Here is a 10,000-nt window from a genome sequence, read left to right as displayed (position 1 = left end):
TTACCCGTCAAGCAATAGGATCCCTCGTTTGCGAGGCATTTGAAAACCTCCCTGGTCTTTATGGTTGAATCTGTGTTTGAAATTCAGTGCTCGACTGAGGGACTTTACAGATAATTGTAGGTGTGGGGCACAGAGATGTTCAACACTATTATTGTGCACATTGTGAGTCCATGCAACTTTATTATGTGACTTTATAAGCACATTTTTACTCCTGGACTTATTTAGGCTTGCCATAACAAAAGGGCTTGAATACTTATTGACTCAGGACATTTCAGCTTTTCATTTTTTATCCTTTTCGAAAAACATAATTTGCTTATGGGGTCATTGGCTCAGCATAGTCCAGGTTAGAGGAGGGTTTGGTCAGGGTAGGCCGTCATTGAAAAATGAGAAATTATACTTAACTGACTTGCCAAGTTACATAAAGGTTAAAAAATAGCCTCAACAGCACTCTGTAGGGTAGAGCCTACAGACTCAAGACATTTCAGCTTTTCATTTTTAATGAACTTCATTTGACATTATGGGGTATTGGCCAGTGACGAAAACATCTACATTTAAATCTGGTAATAAAAACAAACATCTATCAACAGTTGTCGCAGTGACATTATATTGAAATAGATACTTGCATAGTGGATGGAGTCTTTTGTCAAGGCATGTAGCTAGCTAGCTAATCGATGAACCATAATCCCAACTCATGATGTTACTACCCTGCATGAATCTGCAGGCACTGTACCTAACCAACATCTGAAAATATTACTAGCTAGACTATCTTCTCCGTATGCCACGGTTGCCCTTTAGTTTGAAGATGTAATCCGGAGACAGGTGTTTTCTCTATCTCCTTAGCAATCATACTCGAATTCAACTCATTTCAAAACTCGGTCCTCCAGAAAGTGGAGAGCAGTTTTACTACGTGATGCTTTAGACAGGATAACATACGGACCAGCTCAAATAGCTCAAACTCCTGCTATATGGCAGACCAATCAAAACTCATCTCTCGGCATGTCCAGCCCACTCATTATCTCAGCCAATCATGGCTAGGGGAAAGGTTGTTAACTTTTTTCTGTGGCTAAACCAACTAGGCTCTTAATTTAACAATTTTATTCGTATTTACAGACGGATAAGTTTGTTATTCAGGCACATGAACGTTCACATGTTCGAGAAGGCATTTCTGCCCCAAAAAACACATTTTGATTAATAAATTAATAAATAAAAGTGTACACTGCTGTCCTCCCCTGTCCTCCCTTGTCCTCCCCTGACACTGAAGGGCTATAACGGTGGTAGTGGGCTCTACAACCTCTCAACCACGGTCACCCAATCAACAAAAAGGTTATAACATCACCACTACATTTTGCCTGCCGAATTCTAGTCTCTCACCAACAGACAGAAACCATCTCTGAACGAGCCAGAGCGCTCTGAGACTTCAATCACATGTACTGCATGTTGCCACGCAAGGTGGCTCACTTCTATGATACAGGGCTGTGTTCTGTGTGTGTCATCCCGTCACCCTACCTGATTTGACACTGCAGTGCACGTGGGCCTTGGACTCGTAATAAACCCAGTCAAAGCCAGCCTCCACGGCCAGGCGAGCCAGCATGGCATATTTGTTCCTGTCCCGGTCAGACGTGGTGATGTCCACCGCTCTTCCCTCATAATGGAGGGAGTCCTCTGAGTGGTGCCCATCCTCGTCCCAGCCCTCTGTCACTCTCAGCGTCACCCCAGGCCACATGTTCATCACAGAGATGGCCAAGGAGTTCAGCTTGTCTTTACAACGCTGGGGGAGAGAGAGGAGAGAGAGGGATGACTAACAACGCTGGGGAAGAGAGAGGAGAGAGAGGAGAGAAAGGGATCACTAACAACGCTGGGGAAGAGAGAGGAGAGAGAGGAGAGAAAGGGATGACTAACAACACTGGGGAAGACAGAGAGAGAGAGAGAGAGAGAGAGAGAGGAGAGAAAGGGATGACTAACAACGCTGGGGAAGAGAGAGAGGAGAGAGAGGGATGACTAACAACGCTGGGGAAGAGAGAGGAGAGAGAGGAGAGAAAGGGATGACTAACAACACTGGGGAAGACAGAGGAGAGAGAGAGAGGAGAGAAAGGGATGACTAACAACGCTGGGGAAGAGAGAGGAGAGAGAGGGATGACTAACAACGCTGGGGAAGAGAGAGGAGAGAGAGGAGAGAGAGGGATGACTAACAACGCTGGGGAAGAGAGAGGAGAGAAAGGGATGACTAACAACGCTGGAGGAGAGAGAGGAGAGAGAGAGAGAGAGAAGAGAGAGAGGGATGACTAACATAATAGGATATTAGAGTAAGAGTCAATGGTTGTCCTGGAACCACAGAAGAACAAGATGATAACAAACAGACATGATGGTTATGACAGAGAAAAATGATAGCATAGAAATCAACATTTACACAGAACAAAAACCTGTAAGCATTGGTAGGACTAAGCATGTAGGCATAAATATGAACTAATTACGATATAAAAGACTTGAGAAAACACTACATAGTAGAGGAAGAACAAATTAAATGATATAAATTAAAACGTAATTATGTATAATGAAATATATACATTACATGTAATACAACGATGAATGAAAATCTCTCAGGGAAACAACTAAATACAAAGACTATATATCCTAAACACATAAAGGCTATTGAGTTTTTCGCTACACCCGCAATAACATCTGCTAAATATGTGTACGTGACAAGTACAATTTGATTTGATCGGCGCTGTTGTCACAAGTGGTCAAAGTGCCGTAGACATATAAAGGATATAAACATGTTTTCGCTTTGCACACGATGTGCTATGCTACTGTATGTTTGCCTCCCAATAAAATACAGATAACTATAGCCATGATATGTCTTGTGTTTCTGTATGGTCTTGTTTTTTTTAGAAGAGATCAGAGGTTTCGCTGAACGAGTCTGCAAATAAACCGGCGAGCTATTCAAACACAATCCATGCGTAATGGTAGGTGCGTAATTTCACTCTCCGTTCAAAATGTGTAACAAGAGCATTTGAAGGGTTAATTCGCAAACGTTTTGAAATAGATGTGAACATGTCATGATCAATAAAAATTATACCGGTTATCAATTCATATAAATTCGCGCCATTTTTATTTTGCTTATGTCCACTTGCATGTGTAGTCTAATTTAGCTCTCAAACAGGAGACAAGTTAGTCTAAAATGAGGTTAGTTACAGTGTTGCAATGTAACCTACATTTAGAGGAGGTAGACTAGTTATAGCCTAGCCTATTATTGCATAATTGACGTGTAGGCTAGTCTAATTTTGAACGGTCAACAGTAATCAATTGAACCAAAACATAGATGAAAGTGCTGGGGAAAAAATAAAATAAAGTTTGAAGTAAAAGTTTTTAAACATTTAACAAAGTACAAACCAGATCTAAAAACGAACGATAAAACAGCGTGTCTAGTGTGACTATCGGGTCACCTTGCTACCGCTGTCAAAGTGGGATAAAAAACACGTCAGATGACGTTTTAAAACCCCATTCCTGCTCCTCACCTGGGTCATAAGTCGATCGGCAGCCGTATTCTCCTCATCTTTAAATATAATATCAGGGTTATAGTTGGGAGTGAGCTCTTTGAACCGTTCTGAATTTCTCGTTATTTTGCCTTCATGTCTGCCACTGGCGCCCAGTGTTTTCTCGGCAACGTTTGGGCTGAACTGCTTATAAGAGAGGGGTGTGAGCTTCTTCGGCGGACGTCTCTTGCCATATCCCCTCCCCGGTCCACAGCCCTCCGTTACAGGTGCGAGCAGCAGGGTGCACCCCATGAAGAGGCCCACAAGCACGGAGCGACGCATCCCACCCAGACCGGCCGGGCCGGGCGCTCCGACGCGGAGTGGTAAGGTGGCACAGGTCGCCGTGGTGTCTCAAGCTACCCTCTCCCTTTGGATACGTCTTGTTCCCCCCACGGGGTAAGGGATGGGAGGGGGGGGGGGGGGGGGGTAGAGGACCGAATCTTTAATATTGTATCGGTCTAATCCACGACATCATACTTGTGCACAGCAACTGTCCATAAAAGCCCCCCCAAAAATACAACAATTTCAGCCGAATGCGTTTTAGCGGGGTAAAAGTTCAATGTCTCTGTCGTCCGCGTCCGGTGTTGTCCAAACGCCGCGGCGTAACTGTAACGTCTTTCTTCCAGTAGATAGATATGGGCATGGAGTTGTAAAGTATGTTTATTTAAACAAATAGGTTCAAAGTCGATCTTCTGTTGTGACCTGTGGTCGCAGATTGTCTTCTTGGTGCGGTGGTTTTGCCACTGAGGAACTGTCAATGTCAAACGAGGAGGAACACTACTGGTTCTGGCATTTGTTCTTCTCGTCCGTTTGTCCCGGACTCCAAAAGGTTTCTTCTCGGTGGCGCATACTTCCGCTTTGCTTTTCCAATTGAAATTGGGAATTTGAGCGAACCAAGTGATCAGTTGCCACTCGAGACCGCACCCTGCCAGTCCTGCCCTTCTATCCTGCTCTGCCACTCCGCCCATCGGGTCACTGTAGTGTGGTTTCCAGTGCCACTGCCCCGTCCCCTACACCCGCGGCACCACCACAGGTTCTGCCCCTTAGCCTGTCACCTCAGTATGCCCGTCAGGCGCTAACATGCATCACTCTAAGACTGGAAAGAGGACAATTCATAGTGTGGAGGAGTTAGCAGTTTCAGTGTATGCATACTTACAATCTCTCCCCCAAATAGCAACCTATTGCCTACATAGTGCACTACTTTAGACCAGAGCCCTATGGCACCCTATTGCCTATATACATAGTGCACTACTTTAGACCAGAGCCCTATGGCACCCTATTCCCTATATACATAGTGCACTACTTTAGACCAGAGCCATGCCACCCTATTGCCTACATAGTGCACTACTTTAGACCAGAGCCCTATGGCACCCTATTGCCGACATAGTGCACTACTTTAGACCAGGGCCCTATGGCACCCTATTCCCTATATACATAGTGCACTACTTTAGACCAGGGCCCTATGGCACCCTATTGCCTATGTAGTGCACTACTTTAGACCAGGGCCCTATGGCACCCTATTGCCTATGTAGTGCACTACTTTATACCAGGGCCCTATGGCACCCTATTGCCTATGTAGTGCACTACTTTAGACCAGAGTGCTCCAGTCGAATGTATTGCACTAAGAGATAGACAGAGCCTCTAGCCTGGAATTTATCCTGACTTCTCTTCATCAGCTCCTGTCTGGGTTGCCACTGCATTACAATGCACACAGCCTTGGGCTGTACCGTGTCACACCGTAAGCATGGCAACCACGGCCAGGACAACTAATTGCATGGGTGATTAGTAAACTAGTCAAGATGGTCTGCTAGCCTAGTAATTTGTAATAATTCAGAAAATACTAGTTATACAGTAGCCAAGATATTCTGTACACTTGAATGTGTAACATGAGTTGGGTTAACAAACACTGACATGACTTGGGTCAACAGACACTGACATGACTTGGGTCAACAGACACTGACATGACTTGGGTCAACAGACACTGACATGACTTGGGTCAACAGACACTGACATGACTTGGGTCAACAGACACTGACATGACTTGGGTCAACAGACACTGACATGAGTGGACAAAACATTAGGAACACCTGCTCTTTCCACACAGACTGACCAGGTGAATCCAGGTGAAAGCTATGATCCCTTATTGATGTCACTTGTTAAATCCACTTCAATCAGTGTAGATGAAAGGGGAGGAGACAGGTTAAATCCACTTCAATCAGTGTAGATGAAGGAGGAGATGGGTTAAAGAAATATTTTAAGACTCCAGACAATTGGGACATGGATTGTGTACGTGTGCCATTCAGAGGGTGAACGGGCAAGACAAAATATTTAAGTGAATTTGAACGGGGTTTGGAAGTAGGTGTCAGGCGCACCGGACTGTGTCAAGAACTGCAACGATGCTGGGTTTTTCACACTCAACAGTTTCCCTGTGTATATCAAGAATGGTCCACCACCCAAAGGACATCCAGCCAACTTGACACAACTGTGGGAAGCATTGGAGTCAACATGGACCAGCAGCTCTGTGGAACGCTTTCAACACCTTGTAGAGTCCATGCCCTGACGAAATGAGGCTGTTCTGAGGAGTGCAACTCAAGGTGTTCTTAATGTTTTGTACACTCAGTGTATTTCAACACTGGATAGAAAACTCTGTTAGCAGTATGCAGGGCTGTTGTTCACTATAGGCTACAGCACATTCCAACTTATCAGGACAAAGTATGTGTGATACCAGAGTGCTTCCTTCCGCTTGTCACTGTCAAGTAAACTGCTCTCACAACAACTCTGATCGGCTCAATGCAAATTCTGATTTACAATGACAGCCCTACCCACCCAGGACCCAAACCCGGACGACACTGGGCCAATTGTGCACCACCCTACGGGACTCCCTTTTCACAGCCAGATGTGACGCAGCCTGGATTTGAAACAGCAGTGACACCTCTTGCGCTGAGATGCAGTGTCTTAGACTGTTGCACCCTATGCTGAGCCCTCTGGTGAGCCCTCTGGTGAGCCCTCTGGTGAGCCCTCTGGTGAGCCCTCTGGTGAGCCATCTGCTGAGCCCTCTAACGAGCCCTCTAACGAGCCCTCTAACGAGCCCTCTAACGAGCCTTCTGCTGAGCCCTCTGCTGAGCTCTATGCTGAGCCCTCTGGTGAGCCCTCTGCTGAGCCCTCTGCTGAGCCCTCTGCTGAGCTCTATGCTGAGCCCTCTGCTGAGCCCTCTAACGAGCCTTCTGCTGAGCCCTCTGGTGAGCCCTCTGCTGAGCCCTCTGCTGAGCCCTCTGCTGAGCCCTCTGCTGAGCCCTCTGCTAAGTCCTCTGCTGAGCCCTCTGCTGAGCTCTATGCTGAGCCCTCTGCTGAGCTCTATGCCGGGCCCTCTGCTGAGCCCTCTGATGGGCCCTCTGCTGAGCCCTCTGCTGGGCCATCTACTGAGCTCTATGCTGAGCCTTCTGCTGAGCCCTCTGCTGAGCCCTCTGCTGACTCCACTGCTGAGCTTTATGCTCAGCCCTCTGGTGAGCCCTCTGATGGGCCCTCTGCTGAGCCCTCTGCTGGGCCATCTACTGAGCTCTATGCTGAGCCTTCTGCTGAGCCCTCTGCTGAGCCCTCTGCTGACTCCACTGCTGAGCTTTATGCTCAGCCCTCTGGTGAGCCCTATGCTGAGCCCTCTGCTGAGCTCTATGCTGAGCCCTCTGCTGAGCCCTCTGCTGAGCCCTCTGCTGAGCCCTCTGCTGAGCCCTCTGCTGAGCCCTCTGCTGAGCCCTCTGCTGAGCTCTCTGCTGAGCTCTCTGCTGAGCCCTCTGGTGAGCCATCTACTGAGCTCTATGCTGAGCCTTCTGCTGAGCCCTCTGCTGAGCCCTCTGCTGAGCTCTATGCTGAGCTCTATGCTGAGCCCTATGCTGAGCTCTATGCTGAACTCGATGCTGAGCCCTATGCTGAGCCCTATGCTGAGCTCTATGCTGAGCTCTATGCTGAGCCCTATGCTGAGCTCTATGCTGAGCTCTATACTGAGCTCTATGCTGAGCCCTATGCTGAGCCCTATGCTGAGCTCTATGCTGAGCCCTATGCTGAGCCCTATGCTGAGCTCTATACTGAGCTCTATACTGAGCTCTATGCTGAGCCCTATGCTGAGCCCTATGCTGAGCCCTATGCTGAGCCCTATGCTGAGCCCTATGCTGAGCCCTATACTGAGCTCTATGCTGAGCCCTATGCTGAGCTCTATACTGAGCTCTATGCTGAGCCCTATGCTGAGCTCTATGCTGAGCCCTATGCTGAGCCCTATGCTGAGCTCTATGCTGAGCTCTATACAGCTCTATGCTGAGCCCTCTGGTGAGCCATCTACTGAGCTCTATGCTGAGCCCTATGCTGAGCTCTATGCTGAGCCCTATGCTGAGCCCTATGCTGAGCTCTATGCTGAGCTCTATACTGAGCCCTATGCTGAGCTCTATGCTGAGCTCTATACTGAGCCCTATGCTGAGCTCTATGCTGAGCCCTATGCTGAGCCCTATGCTGAGCCCTATGCTGAGCCCTATGCTGAGCTCTATGCTGAGCTCTATGCTGAGCCCTATGCTGAGCCCTATGCTGAGCTCTATGCTGAGCTCTATACTGAGCTCTATGCTGAGCCCTATGCTGGGCTCTATGCTGAGCTCTATGCTGAGCCCTATGCTGAGCCCTATGCTGAGCTCTATGCTGAGCTCTATACTGAGCTCTATACTGAGCTCTATGCTGAGCCCTATGCTGAGCTCTATGCTGAGCTCTATGCTGAGCCCTATGCTGATTCCTATGGTGAGCTCTATGCTGAGCTCTATGCTGAGCTCTATGCTGAGCCCTATACTGAGCTCTATGCTGAGCTCTATGCTGAGCTCTATGCTGAGCTCTATGCTGAGCCCTATGCTGAGCTCTATGCTGAGCTCTATGCTGAGCTCTATGCTGAGCCCTATGCTGAGCCCTATGCTGAGCTCTATGCTGAGCTCTATGCTGAGCTCTATGCTGAGCCCTATGCTGAGCCCTATGCTGAGCTCTATGCTGAGCTCTATGCTGAGCTCTATGCTGAGCCCTATGCTGAGCTCTATGCTGAGCTCTATACTGAGCTCTATACTGAGCTCTATACTGAGCTCTATGCTGAGCTCTATGCTGAGCTCTATGCTGAGCTCTATACTGAGCTCTATACTGAGCTCTATGCTGAGCTCTATACTGAGCTCTATGCTGAGCTCTATGCTGAGCTCTATGCTGAGCTCTATGCTGAGCTCTATACTGAGCTCTATACTGAGCTCTATGCTGAGCTCTATACTGAGCTCTCTGCAGCTGCTGAGAAACAGGAAAATAAACCAGTGGATCAATATAGTCCGTTAAACCAAAACAGTGATCTCTTGTACCACAATAACAATAATAATAATAATAATAACAATAACAATAATAACAATAATAATAATAATAATAATAACAATAACAATAATAACAATAATAATAATAATAATAATAACAATAATAACAATAACAATAATAATAATAATAATAATAATAATAACAATAATAACAATAACAATAATTAAAATAATAACAATAATAATATTAACAATAATAATAATAACAATGTGTTTATATTTGTTCTAAATCACACATGTATAAGTGTGAATTGGATTATTATTTTGTTGTTGTGTATATCCCAACTCTCCCGTTGTCAACAACAACGTTGTTTCACCTTGTCAGCTCAGAGGGATTCAAAACCAGTGACGTTTCGGTTACTGGCCCAACACTCTGACCACTAGACTCTAACCACTAGGCTACCTGCAGGTTACTGGCCCAACACTCTAACCACTAGACTCTAACCACAAGGCTACCTGCAGGTTACTGGCCCAACACTCTAACCACTAGACTAACCACTAGACTACCTGCAGGTTACTGACCCAACACTCTGACCACTAGACTCTAACCACTAGGCTACCTGCCTCTAACCACTAGTCTTCCTGCAGGTACTGGCCCAACACTCTGACCACTAGACTCTAACCACTAGGCTACCTGCAGGTTACTGGCCCAACACTCTGACCACTAGACTCTAACCACAAGGCTACCTGCAGGTTACTGGCCCAACACTCTGACCACTAGACTCTAACCACTAGTCTTCCTGCAGGTACTGGCCCAACACTCTGACCACTAGACTCTAACCACTAGGCTACCTGCAGGTTACTGGCCCAACACTCTGACCATTAGACTTTAACCACTGGTCTACCTGCAGGTTACTGGCCCAATACTCTAACCACTATACTCTAACCACTAGACTACCTGCAGGTTACTGGTCCAACACTCTGACCACTAGACTCTAACCACTAGGCTACCTGCCTCTAACCACTAGACTACCTGCAGGTTACTGGCCCAACACTCTAACCACTAGACTCTAACCACTAGACTCTAACCACTAGGCTACCTGCAGGTTACTGGCCCAACACTCTAACCACTAGTCTCTAACCACTAGACTCGAA

At 46.9% G+C, this 10,000-nt stretch overlaps 1 protein-coding gene across 1 annotated transcript in view; it reads right to left on the bottom strand.

Annotated features, from left to right (window-relative positions):
- LOC110509417 (indian hedgehog B protein) overlaps window positions 1-4,468 on the bottom strand; it is a 9,462-nt gene extending 4,994 nt beyond the window's left edge. The window contains exons 1-2 of the mRNA XM_036975327.2: window positions 3,516-4,468; window positions 1,507-1,768 (exon numbers count right to left, since the gene is read on the bottom strand). Coding sequence (XP_036831222.1) covers window positions 1,507-1,768; window positions 3,516-3,815 — 562 coding nt within the window. The 5' untranslated portion in view covers window positions 3,816-4,468. The remainder of the gene's footprint in view (window positions 1-1,506; window positions 1,769-3,515) is intronic.
- Between the last annotated feature and the right edge of the window lie 5,532 nt (window positions 4,469-10,000).

This window comes from Oncorhynchus mykiss, chromosome 3, assembly GCF_057628025.1.
Source record: "Oncorhynchus mykiss isolate SJ-2025 chromosome 3, ASM5762802v1, whole genome shotgun sequence".
Taxonomy (NCBI): Eukaryota; Metazoa; Chordata; class Actinopteri; order Salmoniformes; family Salmonidae; genus Oncorhynchus; species Oncorhynchus mykiss.
The sequence above is the reverse complement of the archived record's forward strand: the minus strand, read 5'-3'. Positions and strand labels throughout refer to the sequence as shown.